At 40.2% G+C, this 27,109-nt stretch overlaps 1 protein-coding gene across 5 annotated transcripts; it reads right to left on the bottom strand.

The window, feature by feature from the left end:
• Positions 1-120: 120 nt before the first annotated feature.
• On the bottom strand, positions 121-21,708 carry FZD6 (frizzled class receptor 6). Of its 5 annotated transcripts, none has more exons than XM_032222973.1 (7): positions 20,003-21,564; positions 10,675-10,871; positions 8,352-9,369; positions 5,986-6,134; positions 1,898-2,335; positions 1,137-1,192; positions 121-530 (listed from the first exon to the last, which is right to left on the bottom strand). In XM_032222973.1, exons 1-7 carry the CDS (start codon positions 20,207-20,209, stop codon positions 424-426), a joined length of 2,172 nt encoding a protein of 723 aa, XP_032078864.1. In that variant the 5' UTR covers positions 20,210-21,564; the 3' UTR covers positions 121-423. The 5 variants fall into 5 exon arrangements, with proteins under 5 accessions (XP_032078864.1, XP_032078863.1, XP_032078862.1 ...); XM_032222972.1 differs by lacking the exon at positions 121-530 and adding an exon at positions 21,630-21,708 and having other exon boundaries at positions 750-1,192; positions 20,003-20,346; XM_032222971.1 differs by lacking the exon at positions 121-530 and adding an exon at positions 21,580-21,668 and having other exon boundaries at positions 750-1,192; positions 20,003-20,346.
• Between the last annotated feature and the right edge of the window lie 5,401 nt (positions 21,709-27,109).

The following is a 27,109-nucleotide window of genomic DNA, read 5'->3' as shown; positions in this document are numbered from 1 at the left end:
TGGTTGCAGTGTTCTGGGGTCATGTGATCACCTTTTGCAACCTTCTGACAAGCAAAGTCAATGGGGAAGCCAGATTCACTTAACAACTATGTTACTAACTTAAAAACTATGGCAAGAAAGGTCATATAATGGGCTTTGTTAGCAATAGAAATTTTGGGCTCAATAGTAGTCATAAGTCGAAGACTACCTGTATAAGGCATGACCTTGCCCAATTAGATAGTAAGAAAGATCGTAGATAGGGGGAAGTGAAAGATTCAGCTCGTTTCCACTGAGAAAGTCCCAGCTGTTACCTGAATTTTTTTTCAGTGATCTTCAGAGATTACTGAAGGAATGTCCTTTTATTCTGTTAAGATGCATCCAGTACTTCACCTCCTACAAACTCTGCATAATTTATTATTGTATGACACAGCAATTCATGTTAGTTTAATCCCTAAGATGAAGAACAGGGGGATAAACAGATGTTCTTTTGGTATAAGTTGCACCGTCTTTAATCATGGGCAACTGGAGTTGAGGCTTATGGAGACTGCGATGTGAATGACCAAGTTGGAGTGGAAGAGTTTCAGTAATGTCATTTTTAGGAGTTGTCCTATTACATACACAAAGGTCAGCAGTTCATACTCCGTTTTAAAGTATAAATAGCACTACTAAAAAGATCTTAAGGCAATTATATTCTTCAGAATATAACATATTTCCATTTATTATTTCTCCAGTTTGACATAAAGCAAATTACACATTTGCCCTTTTCTTCTTTTATTTTTGGTAACAGATTCCATAGAAGGAATAAGTGCTCAATGTCTCTCTGCAATATTATTTTATTTTTTCCTGGTTGCAATGGGTATTAGTGTGCTTATTTACAAGACACAATGCACGTCTCATGTCCAGCATTAACCCAGAATGGAGTCATTTCTTGACCTCAAATTATTTGTGAAACATATTTTTTCCTGACCTGGTAGCTCCCCAGAAGACCTAGACTTCAAGGGTGAGAATTCCAAGCCAGCGTAGACAAATTGATATCGGTTCATCTTCTCAACCATTTGAGCTATGACCAGACTCTTGAGCTTTCCTTGAATCTGAAGATGAGTGGGCAAACAGCAATCCTGACCCCTTGGTACTGCCAAGTTGGGAAACACTGCGATGTGAATGACCAAGTTGGAGTGGAAGAGTTTCAGTAATGTCATTTTTAGGAGTTGTCCTATTACATACACAAAAAGAAACATTCTACATTGAGATGAATAATATAAAAGTAAAGCAGTGAAATGAACAGACATGAAAATAAACACATTTTAAACAAGGCATAGGACGCAATGAGTAATATATACAGGTCACATGCTTTGTATGCACGATGCACAAATTCCATATTTTCAATTTGAGATCTTGCGCAGCAGAGAAGGAAACCAGCTCAAATCCTGCATATACCATTTAACATTTTAACATGCAAATACACTATAGTAGTCATTCTTTATGTATCCTCACTGTGAAGGAAGATTCATTTTACAAATCAATAACTGACCTGGGGATCTCATAGACCAGGGGTACCCAGCCTCTGGGCCCGGTCCACTAATGAGTGGTGAGCTATTTGCAACCGAGCCACGAACGTGGCAGGAGAATGCATGCACTTATCCCCCCTTCCGTGAGTATGTGCATGTGTGCTCCATCTGCATTTTATTGCGTCTGACCAAATTACACTGTCATTGTCTTTATCAGCTAGGAACCTACACTATTATTTGGGTCTTTTGGCCATATAAACATTTACTATCTGAATGATTGCATCTAATATTTTATGCTTTGTGCCGAAGTGTATAGATGCATCAAATGTTTATTTGCATTTTTGCTACCTTTGCAGTTAGTAAGACGAACATGCAGTAGTTGATATGAACTAAAGCAGAAACCTTCTTACCGTTCTTCAGCTGCTCTCTTCATGCTTTCAGGTAGGCTAGCAATATCTTGCTTGTTGTCTGCTTTGGTCTCTTGTTCTTGCACAGGCACTGCAGGGCTGGATCGCATCTGTAACATGCTTTGTTCATTATGAGGAAACTCTTCTTCCTCCACTCTCTGATTACGTACAACATCTGCTTCCATCTCTCTCTCAGATGCTTCCAGGCAACTTTTGATCTCAGTTAAAGCTTCATGGCTTAAGTAATCATGGTTAGCAATGGCCACTCCGGAAGTCCCATGATTGCTTGTAGCACCCGTGCTAGTCCCCATTGATTTCGAAATCACTTTCAGTTTGTGAGAACTGGATTTGTAGTGTTTCTTCTTGTGCTTTGCTTTAGAGTTGTGCTTTAGGAAAAATTCACATGATTCTTGCAACACTCTCCGACTTTCACTGATTGGACTGATGGGGGAAAAGATAGAAATAATGCTAATTACCCCTTTCTTCTATAATTATTTAGATATATCAACTGAAGGTAAAACCTCCAACTTATCCAAGACAATCTCAAAATACTTGTAGATTTCATTTTATGCCAGATTGTACTTCCAATATTTTTCAGTTTTTGTAGTAAATCTGCAGAAATGAAAATAAACTGCAAGGAAAGCTTGCAATATTTGCAGCTGACATAAAGTTGGGAAAAGTAGCTAATACTTTAAATGGAAAAAAAAAAGAATTACGAAATACCTCGACAATTTAAGAAGTAGATGGAAATGAACACGAAAGGAAGACATATAAAATGCATCCAGGGAGAAGAAACATAAGGTCTAAATATAAAATAGTGGAGATCAGCCTTGACTGTGTGCAAAGGATCAGTCAACCAATGCAAACCGAGTGATCATGCTGTTAAAAAGTACTATCTGTCAAACTCATTAACTGGAGCATAGGTTCCAGGGCACACAAAGATATTTTTTTCTATTCTGCCCTGGTCAGACTCCTTTGGACTGCTGTGTCAAGTTCCGGGAAGCACTATTCAAAAGATATTGATAAATTTGAATTAGTTAGAGAAAAACTACAGACATGGTTGAAGGTCTAGAAACTAAAGCCTTTGAGGAATGGTTAAAGATCTGGGTATATCTAGTCTGTAGAACAGGGGTCCCCAACCTTTTGGACTTCAGGGACCACTAAATTCATAATTTTAAATCCCGTGGACTTAATATGATCTACTGAATAACTGACTGGGTGGGCAGGGTTAGGTGGTTGTGTGACTGGATGGGCGTGGCCAACTTGATGTCACTCACAAGGGGCGCATCGCCGGCCTCTTCTCACCCCTTCCCTCCCAGCCACTACTCACCCGCATGCCCCAGGAAGCAGCCATCATGAGAAAGAGTTGGCAAAATAGCTGGCTCAGTTCAAATTGGATCTGATCGAGAAGGAGGCTCAGCAGAAGCACCTTACTGAGGTCTAAGAGCATACATTTTCCAAGCAGAGGGAAGACCTGCGGGAGGCCAGGTACCGGCGCCTGGAGGCTCTGCGGGCTGAGATGGTCAGCCAGTTCCAGGCCATGATACAGTCCCACTGGAACAAGGCCCTCCGGCTGTTTGACACCAGTGGCACTTTCCTCCAGCTTTCGCCCAAAGCCCTACACCAGGGCTGAAGCAGACCCCAAGTCGGAATTTCTGCCCCCTCTGACCCGCACAAAAAGACCCTGAAGGGGAAGACTCTCTGTAGCAACACAAGCGTTCATTGCACATATCCGGCCCAGAGGCTGTAGTTTGAGGACCCTGATTTAGTGCAATATAAAAATTGCAAATAATTTTTCTACGGACCACCCAAAGTTTCTCACAGACTACCAGTTGGTGACTGCTGCTATAGAAGACAGAGAAGAGATATGACAACAGTCCTCAAATATCTGAAGGACTATCATACGTAACAGGTAGTGGATGTTTTTGCTACTGCCCCACAGGGCAGGACCAGAACCTGCCACTTAAAACTCCACAGAAACAGATTCAGGCTAGACACCAGGAGGAACTTCTTGGCTATGGGAGTTGACAGATAATGGAAGAGGTTGTTAAATGCAGAGGTGTGCTCTCTTTCTCTGGGGACTTTTTCCAGATCAAAAAAAAATGAAGAGGAAAATAAAGTTACAAACAACTCAATGAAGGATTAGAACACTTGAAAACAAGGAGGATAATTACAAGGTTAAGTCCAAACTGAAGAGATGGGGGGAAAAGTTGTAAAATCAGGTCATGTGTGTGACCTGCTTTATGACATTCATGATTTATGACCATAACAGGCAGACTCCAATTGTAAGTCGAGGACTATCTGTACCCAACGTTATGTCTTGAAGAAGTTTAAGACCTGTTATTTATCAACTCAGAGGTTGGAAAACAAAGTTGGAAAGCAAAATTAATCTTGGAGCAGGGAGAACAGTTAAAAGCAGAAGAAATTAACAAAAATGGTGATGGGATCCCCTTCACTGTATGTACTCAAAAGTGTGACTGCAGTCATCTGTCCTAGCTCCTTTAATTTAGATTTTTATAAAGTAGCAGATTGGACTTCATGGCCAAAATGGACCTTTTAACTTTATGATTCAGTTATCTAGCTAAATGGTGGAATCTTTGTTGCCCCCCACCCCCAAATCATCCCTACCCATTGGCCATGCTTACTAAGTCTAGCGAAAGATTTTAAAAAAATATTTGGAAAATCAGAGTTTCTCCAAACTAGTCTAGTAGTTTATTTATTTATTAAATTTGTTTGCCACACATTTCGCCCTGAGGTAACTCTGGCAGGTTATACCTGAATGAAATCAGGTGGGAAAAATGATGGAGCTATAGATATTTATCCTGTTAAACTCAATGGAGTTTGTAAAGTGCACATCCTGTCTGAGAAGTAGCCTCAATAGTAACTCGAATCTCACTATATCTGGATGGCACGATGGTAGGAACTGTTGCTCTACCAATCACACATCCTTTGTCTTTTCCTTTGTTAACTCTTTAAAGCCACTCAACCAGCTTGTAATATTTATGTTTCACGATCTACCTTCTTCTGGTACTGTGCGACTGTCAGCAATATATGGGGACGACCTTGGAAGAGAGGTTGAAGAGATGTTGCTTGGGGAAGGGCCATATAACAGTCAGCATAGTCCGCAACTGGAAAGTTGGGTAGAGCAAGAGGTTCAGAAGGGGCTTTGCCTAGTTTCTCAGTTGTAAAGGAGATGGTGGGAGAACTACACTATAAGATTCTGTTAATATAATTTTACAATAAAGTACAATCAACATATCTAGTCATGTTTCCTGTCTGGTCCATTTGGTGAGAGTGACAGTGCTGTGTGTGTGTTCTCTGAGTCTGGCCTATTTTTTTCTTGTTATTTTATGCCTTCTTCTTCAATTGTTTCTCTAGGCCTGCATCTGTATCTTTGGTTCCTCAGCGTATTTATTCATTTATCAAATTTATCTAGCTGCCCATATCACTGAAGGAGACTACTATCTGCTTTGTTTTGGAAACCATTCCATTAATTGTTTCTTTCTCTGCTATTTAGCTCCATTCAACATATAACTTGTTGGCTTGAACATAGCACTAACAGTTGCCTACACATTTCTGTATTTTCAGAGCATGCTTGCCTATCATTACTAAACTATAATTTACTGAAAACACACTATGTAATACATTAGCTTATGGGATTGGGGTTTAATGTTGCAAAGCATTACAACACATTAAGCTAAAAATGTTAACTGACTTATTTGGCTTCATGTGAACATAGCTAGAATCTGGATAAATGGTCAAATCTTGAGTCCTTAATATATTCATTCTGAACTTGGACTGTTCATAAAACTAGTAGACTTTGTCACTTAGAATCTAAAAGTGCTCATATGTTATTTACATATGCAGTTTTTAATAAAACAAAATGGTTATCTCTAGATCACAGTATTCATATCCCTAAAGCACTTTATCCCTGCAGCACAAGGGAAAAGTCACAAAGCATCCTAAGATATATACTTGAAATATGTATTTTCCAAGTATGGAAGTATTAAGGAATTTTAATACATTCAAACATATATATTAAGATATTTTATCTATAAGTAAAAATGACAAAATACAAAAACACATCTTACTCTCTTTTGCGATTTCTGTTGAAGAAACTTGCCCATTCTGAACAGGTCTTTTTACTTCCTATCCAGAAGACTGGAGAGATGCCAACAATTAAAGTCATCAGGTACTTCATTAGAAACAAAGTTATTTCCGGTCTAGCTAATGTTTTGACCTGGAAAACAATAAGCATTTACTGAAAATACAATGGAGAAACGGTTTTCCTGCACTACATTTCAGAGGACAAAATGAAAAATAGCAGTTTCTGATTTATAGTGGAAAGATAAAAAACTTAAGACTAAGAATATCTACTTTACACACTCAAATCTTTAGAAATTTTAATGGTACAAATGAACGATGGAATTTTATTTCCTTCTTTTTGCATATTCGAGATTAGAAGTAACTACCCTACCAGCCTTTATAATTTCATAGAACAGAAAACCTGAGATATCATGTAGAAAAAAAATTAAACTGCTTTAGAGCTTCAAAGTTTTATAATACTGAAATGACACTCGGAAGTGATACCAAATATACTTACCGTATATACTCGAGTATAGGCCGACCCGAATATAAGCCGAGGCACCTAATTTTACCACAAAAAAACTGGAAAAGTTATTGACTCGAGTATAAGCCTAGGGTGGGAAATGCAGCAGCTACCGGTAAATTTCAAAAATAAAAATAGATACCAATAATGTTTTTGAATATTTATTTCAAAGAAAAACAGTAAACTAGCGGTGTATTCAATGAAATACTTCACTCACCTCATGATGCTGATGTCCCGCTGTGATGATGATGTCCCGTGCAGCCGCGGGAGCGATGTCCCGCCTCCTATGACACACGGCACAGTGATTCCTATCATTGGATCACTGTACCAGAGGAGGTGGGACATCGCTATGTGGCTGCTTGCCATAACAAGGAGGAGGTGGGACATCGTTGCAGAGCGGCAGGAGGGGGAGGAAGGGGAATCGTAAGACAGCCCTGCATTACATTAGAACGTGAGGAGGGGGGATGGTGCGGTGCGCGCTGCGCGGCAAACTGACAGAGAGGGAGGGGAAACTCACAGGGGCACTGGGCCATTCACGAGTGTCACCCAGCGGCATGGCCCCGCCCCTTTTTCTCCTCCATTTCGGGCAAATTTTTCACTGACTCGAGTATAAGCCGAGGCGGCTTTTTTCAGCCCAAAAAGTGGGCTGAAAAACTAGGCTTATACTCGAGTATATACAGTAACTTGCAGTTACTTATCTTGCTTATTTTTGTTTCTAAATGACTTTATGTGACTTTATTGGAGGGGTACATATTAACCTCAAATGTCCATTTAATTAAGATGTTTATTATGCAAATTATTAATTTTCTCAATTTTAAATGTTTGAGAATGTATATATGTATACATCCAATGCCGAGGATGCTGCTAACTAGTCTATGAAGATACTCAAAACGATGCTAGAGTACTGCACACCAAGACAAGTAGACACAAGAACAGTTTTTTCCCGAATGCCATCACTCTGCTAAACCAATAATTCCCTCACCATTGTCAAACCATTCACTAAGGCTGATTACTATTACTATTCTTCTCATCATTCCTATCACACATCTCTTCCCACTTATGGCTGCAGGATTATAACTTTGTTGCTTGTATCCTTACAATTTATATTGATATTGTTTGTTTCCTGATTGCTTATTTGTACTCTATGACTATCATTAAGTGCTGTACCTTATGTATCTTGTCTTTTATGTACACTGAGAGCATATGCACCAAAGACAAATTCCTTGTGTGTCCAATCACACTTGGCCAATAAAGCATTCTTTCTTTCTTTCTATCTATCTATCTATCTATCTATCTATCTATCTATCTATCTATCTATCTATCTATCTATCTATCTATCTATCAATCTATCTATCTATCTATCTATCTATCTATCTATCTATCTATCTATCTATCTATCTATCTATCTATCTAACTAACTAACTAACTAACTAACTAACTAACTAACAATTTAAAAAGTTATCTTCTATAACAGGAAGACACCAGATCTGAAACTTATAAGATTATGCTCCAGTAACAAATTTTGTATTTCAAATGAATAATATGGTCCTTCTACCATCTTCAATTTAAAGATTTACAATCATGAAGCCCTTAATTATACACTTCATGATACGGGCAATGAATTTGGCCCTCACAAAATAAATTATACAACCCTGAGCTACCATATTTAACAGTTACAGAAACTTTTCAGGTCTCCTAAAGTACTGGTAGCATCAGATATTCTTTCAAAACAATGTTCTCCTTGCCCATGGACTAATTGATTCATCAAAACATACAACCCCAACCCCAAAATCGTATACCCTATTCCTTGTCATTCAAGCATTAAGTTTGCTAAGAGTTCAATCTTACCTCATAAGGACAGGGTATATGGAATTGATCACAGTGGTCATAAACCCAAGTGGTTTCCCATATCTTCCTATACACCTGCTCATAGATGTAGCAGCCCAAGAGTATCGCTAGAGGTACGAGGTATAAGCCGCTGAAGACGCCAATTCGAATCATGAACTTTTTCAACTTCTCTTGATTCCTGCCATCATTCTGTATGACTTGGCGCACATGATTTAGAGAAATTATACCGGCTAAAAGGAGGGATAAACCAACGAAGACACAAATGCACAAAGGCAGGAGAACAAAATATCGAGATGTAGCTAAGTCGTAGAGGCCAATAAAGCAGACGCCACTAATGTTGTCACCTTCCACTTTGTTCATGGCAAGGAGCATCACTGTGAGAAACCCCGGCATGCCCCAGGCAGCTGCATGGAACCACATGGCTTTTTGTTCAATAGCTTCACAGCTCCATTTTCTTCCAGCAGCAAGGAACCAAGTGACTGTGAGGATCACCCACCAGACAGTTCCGGCCATTGTGAAAAAGTACAAAGCCATGAAGACAAGGGTGCAACCTTTGTTCTGAGACCCAAGAACGACTGTTTCGCCAAGCTGCAGCTTTTCATCGCTCTTATTACAGGCTGTTTTGTTTCCCAGGACAAACCCGAGGAAGTAAACGAGAGACACTATACTATAACAAACAGAGTAGTATATAATTGGCCTCTCTGGATACCTGAACCTTTTAACATCTATCAAAAATGTTAGGAACGTAAACAGAGTGGCACAAAGGCAAAAAATTGAAACAATGCCAATAAAGCTTTTGGCAACTTCTAGCTCATGATTATTGAAGTACATGTTGGGGCAAGGGGGTGCGCACTGCTCAATGCCTAAAAACCTATAGCCTTGTCCACTGGATGTCTGCAAATGACGTGGACACCAAAATCCATAGTCCCTTTTGGGCTGCCCTGGGATCTTCCATGTGTCCTGGGCTCTTGTAGTAAAAGAAACAGTGACAACAGCAGTTTCATCACAGTCCTCCAGTCTAGAAAGTGAAAAGAGGGGGAAAATGGTTATGATACTATAGAATTGGCTGCAGGCTACCCAGGGTTCCATTTGCCTGTTACTCTAAACACACACACAAAACTTCTCAAAACACGAGACGTATGTTTGTAAGCATACTCTAGGTATATTTTATTTGTAAATCTTTATTAAACAAGGTTAAATATTTTAACAAGATGTTAAAGCTTTTATTGTAATTCCAGGTGTTCAACTTAAATGTTTTGTAAATATACGCACACTTCATTATTTTTATGTAATCTTTTAGGTAAAGGAAAGCAAGCTAGTTTGTAGAAAATTGTAATCTACATATATATACAATTTAAACAGAGAGAAAACAAAATTAATAGGCAAGAATGCACAAAGGATCACTATGAGGGAACACAGTCTCAGGTACACTGAAGCAATAATGTGCCTCTTGTGCCTCAAACACAAAAGTTGCTAAAAGTCAATCCAGAGCTCCGAGAATAACGTCCCCACTTTACAGACTGCTGAAGGCCGGGATAGTGAATCTATGGCACACGTGCCAGAGGTGCCCGACAGAGCCCTCTCTGTGGGCATGCACACTGTCGCCAGCTGGTCTTCTGGGTTCCGTCGTGCGCATATGCCCCAGACAGCTGGTCCAGCATCTATGTGCACTGGCTAGCTGCTCTCTTTTGGATTCCGGCATGTGAAGAGCAGCTGGCCACAACGCATGGGCACTACAGAACCCAAAAGAGCAGCTGGCCGCCACGTGCATGCACATCGGCCAGCTGCTCTCTTCTGGGTTCTGATAGCGCATGCGTGCTCACATCCATAAGGCAATGCCTTTCCCCCGTGCAAACACATACAACCTTGCCCCCGCACCACCCCCACATGCCTCACTGAAGCCTCCAAACTTCCGTTAGGCTTGTTGGGCCTGTTTTTTGCCATCCACAGGCTACGGCGGCTTTCTGAAGCCTGGGGAGGATGAAAACAGCCCCCCCTTGCCCTCCAAAAGGCCAAAAAACAGCTGGCCAGCACATGCATGTGCATTGGAGCTGACATAGAACAACGCATCACATGCCCTCCATGTGCCACCTGTGGCATGCGTGCCATAGATTTGCCATCATGGACCTAAGTCAATTCTAGTAGAAATAGTGTTTATTTTTTAATTCTTTTTTATGTTGTTTGTGTTTGAATTCTACTATAGTTGTTTTATTTTTTCTTTCTTTTTCAGTTCTTGAACATTGCTGAATCATGAGACTGCCACAGAGTATAAATTCAACAAATAGAAATTAAGAGGGTAAGAAATATATGAAAAGTGCTGTACCTGCTGCATTCAAGTTCCTTAGGCCATCCAATTTCAAACATGTCTATCATCTTTTTACAGTCCTCATACACTCTTGCACAAAGGCTCCGGCAAGGGTATACAACGCGTGTTTGTTCAAAGCAAGCAGGCACAAAGGCTTTGCACAGAAATGCATGGACATCTGGGGAGCACTGAAGATTCAGAAGAGGAAGAAAGAGCTTTGGGAGAATAAAATGAGATGTAGATTAGTGTACAAAGAAAATTCATAACAAATCAAAGCAAGAGTGCCTTTAATCCTTTTTCCCTTTCCTTTTCTAAAACACTAACAGCTTCCATAAAAGAATGTCTTCCAAACTATAACATTTTAATAAGCCTGACACCCCCAAAAATCCTGTCAACTTATTTTTGTAAAAAGCCCTATAGCATGGGTGTCAAACTCAAGGCCCGTGGGCCAGATCTGGCCTGCGGGGTGCTTAGATCTGGCCTGCAGGGCCACTCTGGAAACAGCAAATACCACAGACCTCCTGAGCTCCGTTTTCACAGGCCGAGGGTTGCAGGAGACCATTGTGACCAAAAACAGAGCTCGCACCTGAAAACGGAGATCAGGAGCTGGTTTTCGCTGGCAGGGTGCTCAGGCCACCACAGGAACCCCTGAAATGAGTGACGTCAAGCTGGCCACACCCACCCTAGCCACACACCGAGGTCAAACACAAATCTAATGCGTCCCTCCATGAAATCGAGTTTGACAGCCCTGCCCTATAGAATGGGTTTTCATTTCTCAATTAACTTCTTCTGACAAGAGAAAGATTCCAACAACATGATTTCAGAGATTTCTAGCAAAACGTTGAAGTGTAGCAAACAGGTTTTACTATGAACCAAAATTAAAATTCTGTAGGGGGGGGGGTGCAGTCAGAGGTTGAAAATGTTATGCTGCAGGGTTAAGGCGAGGTACTAATCTCCTAACCTTTTAAGGCCATGGGGGATTGAGAGCAAGAAAGAGCAGGCAGATGTTTTCATATCCACCTGCACTTGAAGATGAGGGCATATTAATTGCTCCCATTAATTATAGTCCAGGTTTCTATGGCAAAGCTTATAAGCTGTATATTTGAAGTCATTTCTCTTGTATAATCACACTGAACATTAATTAAACATCCACAGTTCCAATGCTTAATGTGCCATAGGTTTGACCTCTTCATCCTGTTTGTGACAGGTGCCTTTTCTAAAACATCAGGATAGATGTTTATCTAATTAATGTTATTTTGTTCATTGTATTCAATGGCCGCCCAGAAAATGTACAAGTCAATAGAATGTTTCTTTATTTAGGGTATCCATTGTATGGGCCAAATGAAAAAATTCTATTGTACAATAAACCACATTTCCTGGCAAACACAAAAAAAGTGAAGGAAAACAAATACCAGTTGAATTGTTGAGAAGAAAGACTGAAAATGCTCTAAGACTGGATACACAAATTATGCCATGCTGTGCACAACATATATTAATAGCTATAATGAATAAAATGTTTTATATAACTATCATATTCGTGTCAAATATGTAAAAAAAATCCTAAACCTATGTTAGCAATGTAGGGAGAAAGCATAGGGTGCATAGACATATCAATTATTGGGGAAACCGCACTACAATAATTTAAAAGTTCAATAGTTGAAATGTTCAGGAAGTTGTGCGATAATGATAAATATGGGGTCTTCCTACAGGGATCTTCCTCAAACCCACTTGATATTTTAAGCATAGAATCAGAAGCAATTTGCTTTCAAAAAGTCTTTTGCACACACATACAGTATGGTGCAATTGCCTTCCTCTTTTCCTTCAGTTTCTTCTGTTTTTTTGTGTGTGTTTCTGCGTATGTGTTCACACCTTCAAGTATCTTTGAGCACTAGAGACTGCCTGATCAAGTCTCATCTAGGATTCAGACATTGTTTACCATTGCCTCCTTTCTAGAGTTGAAGAAAGTGATTGGCCCAAAGTCACCCAATTGGCTTTGTGCCTAAGGTGGGACTAGAACTCTCGATCTCCAGCTTTCTAGCCTGGTGCCTTAATCACTTCATCAAACTGACTCCAACTGAAACAAAAATTATTCTTTGAAATGTAGTGTGTGTTATCTATGAATTATCTATCAGTTGTGAGAGTTTCCATTACATCTATTAAATCTATTTTCCTTTCTACATTAACAGCTTAAAATGATTTTGTTGATTTACCATACATTAATGGCTGGATAATAAAGATTGTAAATGTTCAGCTTTTTTTCAGTGGCTCAACAGGATTTCAAACTGTATTCTGCAAAATTCAAGTGACACACACACACACACACACACACACCACAAATGCAGTCAATTTTCTCTCATTAGAACTCTTCATCAAGATCCTGGGCGTTTTTAAAAAAATAGCAGGTTCTATGGCCTGAAAAGATTTGTAAAACCTGGTTTAAAATTTTATTTCTATTTTCTACATGATTAAGATTGAAGTTCGCCTAAAGAATCTTGCACATTTTATCTGTTTTTCTGAGGTACAACTCATCTCATTTTAGCAGTTTATGCTAGATAAATCAGAACATGATACAAGAAACCAAATATGACTGATTTGCACTGTCAATCATTTGTCTACAGGATTCTTTTCTTTTTAAATCTCTTCCAGAGACCAGAAAAGTGGATTAGAAAACCATCTATTGTCTGGCTGTGTTGGTTAGTTGTTTCTGGAAATGTTTAATGTGGTGTAATGGATTAGTTTATAACCCCTATTAAACAACTTGTGACCCACTGGATCATCATTTCAGATATATTTCAGATATACATTTCAGATATATATTATCAGATTCCTCAATTGCCTTCATCAATGACAGATTCTGTAATGTACTGGAAAAATTTTTTTTAATGTAGGGATATATTCAGAAGTATATCAGCCTTGAAAGTAGCCCTATAGAACTGTTTAGCACAGTCAAACATACAGTAAGCAGTTGACCATAGGAAATGTTTTATGACATATTATATTATGTCAGTAAAATGGTTTCTGATCATTTTGTCATGTTTTAGAAAATTTGCCAAATTTCAATTCCAAAGGAGTCATGGGTCCCAGATTTGGGATGCATTCTGTAAGTTAGTCCATCGGAGGGAGCTTACTTGAAAAATCTTTGGCATATGAACTATTTCACCCAGTTAAAGATTACAGACACAAGTTTTAGTTAGTCCTTGATTTATAGCTGAAACGTAATAGTGGTCCAAAGTTACAACAGCCTTGAAAAAAGTGACTTACAACCCATCCTTGAAGTTACGACCATTGCTTAACTCTCAATGCACACTTTTAACAGCTGGCTTGCATTTACAATGGTGGCAGTGTCTTGAGATTATGTGAATGTAATTTGCGACTTTTCCAGCTGACTTATGACAAGCAAAATTAATCAGGGAAGCTGAATTCACTTAATAACCATGTGATTCACCTAATGACTATGGTGATTAGCTTAATGAATGCAATTTTGGTCCCAATTGTGGTTGCAAATTGAACTGTACCAGTATATAGATAAATGTTACTACTTTTCATGTATAAATAAGAGGCTACTATTGCTGGTAATGTTTAACAGTTTATCTTTTTCTAATCTATAATTGTGGTTAGATTTTGATCATTACGTGAGGGATTGGAGGTTCTTTAAATGAAAGGTGTACTGATGTTATTTATGACTGGTAACTTTTATTGGTGGTTTATAAGGAGAGTTGAAGTTTTCCATAGATGTAGATCTATGAAAAATGGGGTATATAAAGATATATTTGTATTTTAAGAGACAGATGTATACTGTTAATGTTGAATATACTTATTGGGATGAAGGGAAAAAAATATTTTCTTTTTTTGGGAAGCTTTTTACCTGCACATTTAAAATATTGATTTCTTTTTAAAAGTATTTTGTGAGGTTTCTGTGTTAATTGTATCTGTTTAATATAATCCTTAATAACGTGGTGGCTCAGTGGCTAAGACGCTGAACTTGTCGATCAGAAAGGTTGGCAGTTCGGCGGTTCGAATCCCTAGCGCCGCGTAACGGAGTAAGCTCCTGTTACTTTTCCCAGCTTCTGCCAATCTAGCAGTTTAAAGCACGTGAAAAATTCAATTAGAAAAATAGGGACCACCTTTGATGGGAACGTAACAGCATTCAGTCATGCTGGCCACATGACCACGGAGACATCTTCGGACAGCGCTGGCTCTTCGGCTTTGAAATGGAGATGAGCGCCATCCCCTAGAGTCGGGAACGACTAGCACATATGTGCGAGGGGAACCTTTACCTAATAAAATCATTCAAAAAGAAAATCATCTGAGCCTCCAGGCTAGTCTCTTTCCAAGATTTTAAAAGCCTATGGTGATATTTTGTAGCTGTTCTTTGCAATATTATTTTATCCCCAAGTGTGTCAACAGAAAGGGATACCTTCAACACATATTGGATGTGTTGCTGACAGCTGTCCTGTCCTTTAAAAACACACACCTGTTTTGTGTTTGCTGGTTTCAAGAAGCACTGTCTGATGTGAACCATGCCTCGCAGAAAAGAGCTCTCAGAAGACCTATGATCAAGAATTGTTACTTGCATGAATAGCAATAGCAATAGCAGTTAGACTTATATACCGCTTCATAGGGCTTTCAGCCCGCTCTAAGCGGTTTACAGAGTCAGCATATTGCCCCCAACAACAATCCAGGTCCTCATTTTACCCACCTCGGAAGGATGGAAGGCTGAGTCAACCTTGAGCCGGTGAGATCTGAACAACCGAACTGCAGAACTGCAGTCAGCTGAAGTAGCCTGCAATGCTGCACTCTAACCACTGCGCCACCTCGGCTCTGAAGCTGGAAAGGGTTACAAAAGTATCTCCAAAAGCCTTGATGTTCATGTGTCCACGGTAAGACAGACTGTCTACAAATGGAGAAAGTTTAGCACTGTTGCTACTCTCCCTAGGTGTGGTTGTCCTGTAAAAATGACTGCAAGAGCACGGCGCAGAATGCTTCATGAGGTAAAGAAGAATCCTAGAGTGTCAGCTAAAGACCTATAGAAATCTCTGGCACATGCTAACATTTTTGTTGACACATCTACAATAAGGAAAACATTAAGCAAGAATGGAGTACATGGGAGGACACCACGGAGGAAGCCATTGCTGTCCAAAAAAAATATTGCAGCACGTTTGAAGTTTGCAAAAGAGCACCTGGATGTTCCACAGCACTACTGGCAAAATATACTGTGGACAGATGAAACCAAAATTGAGTTGTTTGGGAAAAACACACAACACTATGTGTGGAGAAAAAAAGACACAGCACACCAACATCAAAACCTCATCCCCACTGTAAAACATGGTGGAGGGAGCATCATGGTTTGGGGCTGCTTTGCTGCCTCAGGGCCTAGACGGATTGTTGTCATTGATGGGAAAATAAATTCCAGGGTTTATCAAGACATTTTGCAGGAAAACATACGACCATCTGTCCAGCAACTGAAGCCCCGCAGAGGATGGGTGATGCAACAGGACAATGACCCAAAGCATACAAGTAATTCAACAAAAAAATGGCTTCAACAGCACAGAATACGCCTTCTGGAGTGGCCCAGTCAGAGTCCTGACCTCAAGCCGATTTGAAATGCTGTGGCATGACCTTGAGAGAGCGATTCACATCAGACATCCCAAGAATATTGCTACATTGAAACAGTTTTGTGAAGAGGAGTGGTCCAAAATTACTCCAGATCGTTGTGCAGGTCTGATCTGCAACTACAGGGAACGTTTGGTTGAGGTTATTGCTGCCAAAGGAGGGTCAACCAGTTATTAAGTCCAACGGTTCACATACTTTTTCCTCCCTGCACTGTGAATGTTTTTACATGTTATGTTCAATTAAACCATGGCAACATCTAATGTTTGTGTAGTATTATTTTCAGCAGACTGTGTTTTTCTATTGTTGTGACTTAGATGAAGTTCAGAGCACATTTTATGACCAATTCATGCAAAACTCCACATAATCCCAAGGGGTTCACATACTTTTTCTTGCAACTGTATGTGCTAGTCATTCCTGACTCCAGGGGGCGGTGCTCACATCCGTTTCAAAGCCGAAGAACCAGCACTATCCAAAGATGTCTCCGTGATCATGTGGCTGGCATGACTAAATGCCGAAGGCACACGGAATGCTGTTACCTTCCCACCAAAAGTGGTTCCTATTTTTTCTACTTGCATTTTTACATAATTTCGAACTGCTAGGTTGGCAGAAGCTGGGACAAGTAATGGGAGCTCACTCCATTATGTAGTACTATGGATTCAAACCACCAAACTGCTGATCTTTCTGATCAACAAGATCAGCATCTTAGCCACTGAGCCACCACGTCCCTCTATTCTTCTCTCTGCTGTCAGTTATAGAGAGACTTGTATTTCTTATTCCTTTCTCTGGCCCTCTTCATATTATTCAAATACAAACTCTAAATTTACAAGGACTTCCTCTACTTTAAGTAAATTCTTGCTAGCACTGTTAACTCAATCAGGCACTTGAATCTATCCAGCTTATATCTACCTTAAGCTGTTCCATAAGCAGGAAACCAGTCAGCCAATCTCTACAATGGGCAATCAGCAGCTCCCAGGACCTATCAACTATTCATGTGTGTTCCTCTCCACAACTCTACACACAATCCTCAAGAGACACAGTGCTTTTGTCACTTCCTCCCATTAAACTCCCTGACCAAATTCCCACAGGTATGGATTCAACATCTAAACTGAATCTAGTTCCCTGCCCCACCTATTTAAAATGCCAACTTTGGTTCTTAAAATCATCCCAAATGTAAAAAGTAGCCTAAATTGGGGAGTGGGGGGGAAGGACTTTTTGATGCAATACCTACATTAATCCTTAACTCAAGAGGTACCTTAAGGGCACCCCATTTTGCTGATTAAAGACTTCCTTAGAAGCAAGTCCTGCCAAATTCAATTGGACTTACTCCTGTATAATTGTACTTAAAATTGCAGCTTTAAAAAGCATTCTCAATGCTTAATCTTTCATCTTCGTTTCTACATGTGTTGACCTGCCTCAGTTACTTTACAAGGTATAAAGTGAGTGCTCAAATGCTATTTATTTTTGTGCATGTGTACATGACTTCTTTATAATTATATTGAAATGATTCAAATAATTTTCTTTGTTAATAAAGGCATGCACTAGCATCCTGTGTCCGCCTTCAATTGCCAGCACCCTTCTTCTGCAAAACTCTCCCTTACATGCAAATATACAAATTTAGTAGATAGCCATTATTAATGGACAGATGATTTAAATGCATCAGACATATTTCTACTATATTTGAATATATATAGAGAGAGAGCAGAAAAGAACCTGAGCAACTCCATTTTACACTTTTCACATTCACATTCAACTTTTGACATTTCACACTTATAACACATTCTACAAAGACCTTATATAGAAGGGGGTGGGGGGACAAGGCTATTAAGATGGTTGAGAAAGTCCAAGCCCAATCGGCTTTACATTACTGGAATCAGCCCAAATCAGTTTAAAGAAGCTATCATAATGGTATTGATTGTCTTGTTATGTTCCAATTATTTCCTAATATAGTGAGAGAAGGCCAAGGAACTTTCCAGAAGGGGATTTTAGGGCTTGAAATTGTTTGTGAAGTTGCCAGAAGATCGTATAACATGAACATGTAATAGGGATAGACTCTTATTCCAAAATGTATTTAAGCCATGTATTCAGATCTATCAGACATTCTCTTTCATGATTGGGAATCCTTTTGCAAAAGCTTATATACAATTGCATTTTAAATAAATCTGCTTTTTATTGTTCATGGTCTCCTTGAGAATTTTATTTCTGACCAAAATGTTAAAATATTTTATTTTTAATGACTCATGGAATTGATATTTAAGTATAAGAAAAAGAAAATATAACAAAAATTAGCTCATACTACAAATTAGGTAATTCTAGAAAAACAAGATGCAGTTTATATATGAAAAGTTAAGATGTGTCAATAATTTTCAAAATTATACTTTCCAAAAAGCAAACTGAAAGAATAGCTGTCAATTTTGAAATGAAAGCATTCCCCAGGGGAAGGCCTAATCCAGCTGACAATCATGCTTCTCTCAATGGATGCTTAACACAATCCTTTTATGCAGAGCTAACTCATAACAAGACAGTCCCCAGACAGCTAGACTCTAAACCATTAAGACTAAATCAACACCTTGACCTGTGTATAAAACTTAATAGGCAACAGGGCAGATCTTTCAGTATCATAATGATCATAATTATAATATACCAGTTGGCAACCTAAATACTGCCTTTTTCATCAACTGTCTCTTCCCAACACTCTTCAAAAGTAAAATACAGAATATTTTACAATAGTCTAATGCAGGAGTGTCAAACTTAATTTCATTCAGGGCCACAACAGGGTTGTGTTTGACTTTGGGGAGCCGGGATGGGCGTGGCCATGGTGGGTGTGGCAAGCTCAACATCACTTGTGTCGGGGTGCCTGTGGTGGCCCAAGCACTGCCAGTGAAAAGGGGCTCTCAAGCTCCATTTTCGGCTTTGACGGCCTCCTGCAACCCTCTGCCAGCAAAAACAGAGCTTCCTGAGTCCTCCCGAGTTCCATTTTCACTGGCAGAGGCACCATGGGCTGGTCCTTTGCTGTTTCCAGGGCGGCCCCACGGGCCAGATCTAAGGGATGGATCCAGCCCCCAGGCCTTGAGTTTGACACCCCTAGTCTAATGGGTCACAATTTGCAGAGCCTGAAATAAAGGCTCTGTTCCATTCATGTACCCAACCAACCAAATCCAGATATTTATTTATGTTTCCATATCTTGAAAAAGACTCAATTACCAGCTCTTGCTCCTAACACAATAAAAACATTGAAAAATGGAACTGAGTCAAGCTGTCAAGACACAGACAAAATCAGAAAAATAAATTTAAAAGCAGATTGAAAAGGAAACATCCTAGGAAAAGCCCTTTCACTGCATAATCACACACATAATAGATGCTGTAAACTGTTTCTTGAATTACCAGTAATTAAGGTTTCTAAAACAATAAATTAAGGGCAAGTATGGTCTAGTGGTTAAGGTGCTGGCCTAGAAACCAGGAGACAATGGGTTTCAGTCCTACCTTAGGCATGAAAGCCAACTAGGTGACCTCTGGCCACTCACTCTATGTCAGTCCAACCCACCTCACAGGGTTGTCATTGTGGGGAAAACAAGAGGAGGAGGAAAGAATATTTATTATGTAGGTTCACCACCTTGAGTTATTTATAAAAGTAATAAAGGCAAGATAAAAACTAATCATCTTACATTGTTGTACTGCAAAACGTATCTGCATTGCAAAAACACTGCTTATAAATATGTGCAAGGACAAAACTCACCTTCAAGTGGGAAGCTGCAGTGTCCTGATCATAATGTCCCATCATATTAGGAAAAAACGTCATATTGTAAGTCATTCCAGAACATCTTGGAATAATAATAGGCTCACAGGTGAACAAACTGTGTCCATAGGTCAAGTTTAAGATTAAACTCCAGATCAGAAAGAAAACAAGGACCCCCATCTTCCCAAATATTTCCAGCTTCACCATAAGGATTTGTTGATGTTTTTTGAAGGGGGGGGGGGAGTCCTGCTTTCTCTCTCAAGACATTCAGAGATTACATTTGTTGTTTCTCTTCATATTTGCATCCGTGCTTTTAAAGATAACATTTTCCCGCCGACTGCAAACTGCAAAGCAACCAAAAGAAGTTAATTGATAACCGCTTTTAACTCACATCAGGAATCTTGTAAACATTAAACAGAAAGGAAAATCGTACTTTACAACTGTAAGCAGCAGCTTCCTTCTCTATTTAGGCCAGACAAAAGAATACTGGATTTACTCTCTTCAACCAGGGAGTTGGGCTAAAAACCAGTTACTACCACAAAAAAGCACAAGCCTCTGCATGTTTACTCAACAGCATTCCACTGCATGCAGTGAGATACTCCCCGAAGTGTTAAGAAAGGCAGCCAGGCGGAGAAACTATTTGTTCCCAATAGTTACGCACACAGGCTACAAGCTGTAGCGAGGAGCACCATCCAAACTTTAAAATCAAACCGATTATATCCAATGCAAAATCACTCGCAACTTCCCCACGGGGGTCACAGCCGCTTTATCTTTGCGATATACTATGGATTGTCAACAGACGCTCCTTTTTTTTGTCGGAAAGCATAGCCGGCCCGGGATTGAGTAAAATAAATAAAAAAAACTGTTGCTACCCAAACGATATTTCCTCGCTCTAAGTATTCCCAAAGCTCTCCGTCCTCCCATGCGCGCAAAGAGGAAAAAAAGGGAGATAAACTCCAAAGGAAAACTCCCAACAAAACCAGGCTGGGGAGGCCGTTGCTCGCTTCCTGCCGCGCTCCGGAGGCCACCTGCGACTGCGGGTCCTACCAGCTTTCCACGCCACTTACCAGACCCCCAATGCGGGATCTTCGGAGCCTGCAAAAAACCAACAACCCAGCAAGCGTCGAACTCTTCGCGCTTCGACGGTTTCCCTCCCCCGCGTCTAAAGGCGGGGGGGGGGAAAGCGGGGCGAGTTTTTCAAACGCCCCCTGCGAGCTGCGACCTCCGATCCCCCTCCCTTCTTCCCTCCCCCCCCAAAAATCCGGAGGGAGAGAGAGCACAAAGAACGCCTCGCGACTTGAAGCCCGAACAATGGAGGAGAGCGAAGAGCTGCTCCAAGGAAGGGCGCAAAAGGCGAGGTTTTTGAGGAGGCTTTTCCCGTGGGATTCCCGTCGCAGGAGGAAAGCGCGGAGCCCAGCCAAGCCAACTCGGGCTCCGCCTCCCTTTTTGTATGTCCTCCTCCTCCACCACCACCACCACCGGGGGAGAAAAGTGCCAGCGCCGTCCCGGAACAGGCTGCGCCAAACGGCCGCGCGCCCAGGCTCAGCGGGAGGCCAAGCCCGCGCGCCCCACCTCACCTGCGCCAGTCGGGGAGGGGGAAGGAGGGGGGAGGGGGCGAGCGCCGCACCTGGCCGGCCTCGGGGAAGACATCGCCGCGCCGCCCCCCACGCTCCCTTCGCCGGTAGGATGTGACTTTTTTTTTTTCCGCCCCCTGCCGAAAGGAAACGAGGAGAATCGCGAGTCGCGCGATATTTGAACGGGCTGCGGAAGGGGGGGCGCGTAGTCACACCTCTCCCCCATCACCTGAATCTCCTCCCGCTTCTCTTTCCCCGGGCCGCTCCAAAGGCGCATCCTTTCCTCTCCCCCCCCCCCCGTGGATCCTCCGCGCGCGTGGCTGGTGAGATGAGCTTGCTGGTGTGGAGGGATCCAAAAAGTAACATTTTTTTTTTACCCTTTGCTTTAAAAGAAATGAAAACTTTTATCCAGCAAAGGAAAAGTTCAGAAAGGTGAGGAGGACTTAAATTCGAAGCTTTTATTCCGTGCGGGGGTTGCTTTGCCTTACTTATATGTGAAAGCTGCAATTTACCGTATGGGAAATTGCAAGTTGGCGCGTAATAGGAATAAGTAGTAATTAAAGGAAAAACAGTAGGAAAAAATATATGTCGCGTCGGGGCAAGTAAGACAAAGGGGAAGGAGTGGATGCAGTAGTAAATCTGGCCCAATCTTTTTTTTTTTTCAAACTGCATTTTGATTCTTTATTAAAAGGACCCGATGTGCCAGTTTCAATGCTTTGTAAACCAGGCTTGGAAAATAATGTGCAAATAAAGGCATGGGGTGAGGTGGAGGGAATATAATGAAGACAGCTATAGCCAAAGAAAGAAGACAACCCAATAAAAACCCCTTTTCTGTTTCCCCATTTCACCAATTATTCCTGGACTTCTTGTTTGGCCCAAAACTCTTATTAGAAAAAAAAAATGGCCCCTGCAAATCTTGGGACTCAATAGGCACTCTTTGTGTGTGTGTGTGTGTGAGAGAGAGAGAGAGAGAGAGAGAGAGAGAAATTTTATCTGACCCTTGCACTAAAATATTTAAAATATCTAAAATATTTTAAAAGCAAAAAAGGGAGAACTGTAACTTTCAATGTATTTTGCCCCTCATTCAGTTCCACTCCCCTCCTCATCCTAATATTTGTAGGTTGTGAATATTTTTTTTAAAACCCTTAAAAGGCTATGGGGAGAAACTTTCCACTTTCATGGACCTGTAATCTGGCTCAATCTTGTAGGATGGAGTTGATTAATAGGTAAATAAGTGTACGGAAGCAAAAGATGTAAGTAGAAAAGTATGAAGGGGCTGAATCATGTCTTAAAAATTGGTAGTCGTGATTGCGTCATCTCTTATTGTATAAAAGTAGGAAATTATAACTTAGTTGCATTACACTTCATTGATTGGTGATAATGGAAGGAGCAGCAATGCCCTCTGAAGACAGTTGTGTAAACCTCCTGTGATCCAGCAGGAATTTTTCTTTCTATTAGATGACAAACTTGGAAGGATATAGAAAATAAAAATTGAATGAAGAATGAAGGAGAATGGTGCCCATTTGGTGGACAACGACTTAGATTTGTTGTTTTAAAAATAAAATTCAAGCATAAATATGTTCATGTGTAGACACAGAAATGGAACCGATCAATAAGCAATCTGATTGCCTATGATTAAAAAGAAAAGAGACTTTTGGGTGGATAATAGGAAAATTGTTCATGAGGAAAAATAAAAAAAGTTCCCTTGTTTTTCCCCTTATTGTTGAAAATAATGACATATTGTTTAGAACACTAAGAATATATGAAAAATAGATGGAGTGATTGGATTTTGTCAATGCCCGGAGTTGGGCTGGGTCAAAATCAAATAAACATCTGCATTGTTATCAGATGTGAGTGGTTTCCTGTTTCCAGGGTAAATACTATCAAAGGAAAAACAATTGGAAAATAAATTTTAAATATTTTTAAAAGTCAAAATACCTGTCTATGGATTCTGGATAAGGTTTGCCATAAGTTCTACGGTATTTCAAATTTGAACCATTATGAATTTACTGTTCGTTGTTATAAAATCATTTAGAATGTTATTAGAAACTGAAAATAACTAAAATTTAAATATCTCAGAAAAAAGTCAGCAACAATTTTTTTTCGTCATTAGTACTGTGCAACTAAAACTATAATTCAAAATTTCTTTGTTGCTGGGCCAGTTGTGACATAAACTTGTTACGTAGCCTTGAGCCAGACATACAAAAGCTGTGCTTTGCCTTTATGAAATGCAGATAGTCGTAATATTTAAAATTCTTGCAAGTGTTCATTAGTCTAAGTAAATTGTGTTGAGAGGTGCACACATAATTACAACGTGAGAGTGAAAGCACTGAGACAATAGGATTGGCATCAGCACCTCTCCCAGAAAACATTCAGGAACTTCATTCCTCACTCTTATACCAAAGATGGATAATTGAACTCCAGCAAGTAGAATGAAATGTTTCTAAGCAAGGTAATTTGCAGAGCCTCAGAACCATGATAGCAATTCTCTCTTCAGGGTCTGTTAGGGTCTGGTACATGCAATCCAAGTGATTGCATGTACCAAACTGTACCAAAAACAACTTTTAAGATTGTTCAGTTGATAATCTAAGCATATAGAGCACAGCAATTGGTCTATCAGCTAAAAAAATGATCTAAAAAAAAAGTAATACAGCTGTGTCAAACTCACCTCATCAGGGCATCACATGATGTATTTGGTCTTTTTTCCCCTTCGCTAAACCAGGCGTGGGCATGGCCCGCACGTGACACATCTGGCCCAGAACTAATACCTGGCTGGGAAGCCTTCAGAAAATGCCAATTCTGTGAGCTTTTAAAAAAAAAAAACCCTCTAGAAATCAATAGCAGGCTATTTCTATATTACCAAGACTTCTGTAGTACATAGACAGTCAAGCAATTTTAAAATTGTATTGTTAATATTAATTGTGTTTGTTTTTGGATACTGTATTTAATTTCCTTTTTAACTTTTGTAATATGTGTTTTTTTTAATGTTGTTTGCCGCCCTGAGTCCTTTGGGAGAAGGGTGGCATATAAATCCAATAAACAAACAAACTTTGGTCTATTTTTTCTTTCCAGCCACCTAGAATACTTCTTCTTCTGCCATATCAGTCATCAGGGATCCTATTTTTATCAACAGCCACACGAAAAAGTGCTGTTGAGTTTTGTCCAAAACAGTCCCTTGTGGCGCTCCGCTTCTGGCGGGCCGTTCATGACTCTTGGACCGAAGGGATAAGGAACACGCCGGACGCGGTTTCCTCAGGATGAGAGCCTCAAATGTACTTCGGGGACCTCTTTTATTAAGAAAGTTACTTACAGCGTCATCAAAAAGGCGTATATAGTCACATGTTACAAGTAAACAAATAAAAAATTACAGCATGGCATAAGGTGGGGGGAGGGAGGAGAAAGGGCAGGTATGGGCATAGCCTGCTCACATAGCTCATGTTACATGCACTTGTGTAGTAAGTCCCGACCGCTGGGTTGCAAAATTCCTGATGCGTTCCACGGCGCGATGTCTCTCCATCCCTGTGTACGTGTTCCAGGCAGCTGAAGCCGCCCTGCACGCACACCCGGTGATGAATTCCAACAATCCCTTAGATTACAAAATGTGGAAACCAGAATCATATACAGTCTTGGCATCATGCCATCTACCAGCAGAATAACTCTCCAAAAACTGAATTTAAAAAGGACCAAAGTTGATGTTGGGGGAGAAATTGCTGGAAGAAAAATCAGTTTTTAAAAATGGGCCATATGTCCTTGGGAGCAGCAAGGAAAAAGAAATGTCCCTAGTGCACCCCTATAGGAAAGGCATTTAGGCAGTTGCTTGGAAAGTTAATGACTATTCCATTCTAAGTCCTCCTCCTTTTCCTGGTTCCATGATCCAGAGTGGAGCTATTGTGAAGCTATTGGTAAGAATCCCACAAGCGATGTTCTGGCTACTTTCCTTAACTTCTCAATATTATAGTGTCCAACCCAACAGAATGTTGGAGGAAATTGGTATAAAGGAGCCAGCACTCTATCGACAGCAGAGATGGATTGCTACTGGTTTGCACCGGTTCAATAGCAATAGCAGTTAGACTTATATACCGCTTCATAGGGCTTTCAGCCCTCTCTAAGCGGTTTACAGAGTCAGCATATTGCCCCCAACAACAATCCGGGTCCTCATTTTACCCACCTTGGAAGGATGGAAGGCTGAGTCAACCCTGAGCCGGTGAGATTTGAACAGCAGAACTGCAGTCAGCTGAAGTAGCCTGCAGTGCTGCATTTAACCACTGCGCCACCTCCGTGGAAATTGGGACTGGATCGCCGAACCGGTAGGGACAGCAGGCTAGCCCAGCCCCCAAACTGGTTCCCTGGTCACCCATGCCGTTGCCAGCATGTTTTTAGGCATTTTATAATGTTCTGCGCATGCAGGCAGCAACCCACCCCTGATCGGCAGGAATGAAAACTGAGGGAACCAGACCAAATCTGTAAATGGGGGAATAGCTGGCAACAGAAAGATTGAATTCATTAGTCAGATCCCAGACACTGAATCAGTATGTGATTGAAACAGAAGCAATAAGCTATCAGTCTTGTTTTAGTGGGACTGACTAAAATCCCACACTGGTTGAATTGCAGTAAAGTAAAATTTGCTGTGGACCACCAGCTGTTCTACTAGGTCAGTGGTAGCCAGATAAGTAATTCTAACTCCAGAAAGAAAATTTGTTTGAATATGTGACTGAACAAACTATTTATTTTAAATTGTGTGAAAAAGCAAGAAATCTGTTGTCTCCAAAAAACAATCTCTTAAGACCACACAGACAAACAGCACTCCTTACTAGCATTGATGATGTTATTTAGTTAGGGTAATGAAATGTTTGCAAAAATACAAGCAAGCTCAGAGAGCACTAAGGACCTCTCGTTCTTTATTTTGGAACCCAGTTTCTGTTATCTTAACAAATTGTGTTTTGGATTAATTCCTCATCTGACACATAATACTGAATTTATACATTATTTTGTTTAAACTTCTGTTGATATGCACTCAGAAATTATATTTATAAACCTAGCCTTTTGTGATTTAATTAATAAACTCAGACTTAGCCTTAAGTGTGATCCCATTCGCTGATTGCATGCCAAGTTCTTTCTAGAACTGAGAGTACTTTTGAAGAGTTGATTGTATTTAACTTTCAAATTCTGAAATTTTTCACAGATCCTCGACAATCTTACAGGTATATACTTAACACTGGCCACTTAAATGCTGATACGAAAAGAATGTTATTTGCAATCAAGAATTTGTTTAAAAAAAGAGTGTAGGCCAGGGAACTCAAATGATTGGTTTAAAATGACTGTAGCAGTTCACAGTCTTCCTGGAGGCTACTTAAAGACTGTTATGATCACTTAACAGGTATTAAAATTGCTCATTTTAAAAAATATTTTGTGACTCACATAACATGCCAATTTTACTGTCTTAGCATTCTTTCCCAACCAAATGTCCTTCAAATATATTAAAATACACACCTCACTGTTCCCAGCTAGTATGGCTAAGAAATAAGGCTAGCAC

Source organism: Thamnophis elegans, chromosome 8, assembly GCF_009769535.1.
Source record: "Thamnophis elegans isolate rThaEle1 chromosome 8, rThaEle1.pri, whole genome shotgun sequence".
Classification (NCBI taxonomy): Eukaryota; Metazoa; Chordata; class Lepidosauria; order Squamata; family Colubridae; genus Thamnophis; species Thamnophis elegans.
The sequence above is the reverse complement of the archived record's forward strand: the minus strand, read 5'-3'. Positions and strand labels throughout refer to the sequence as shown.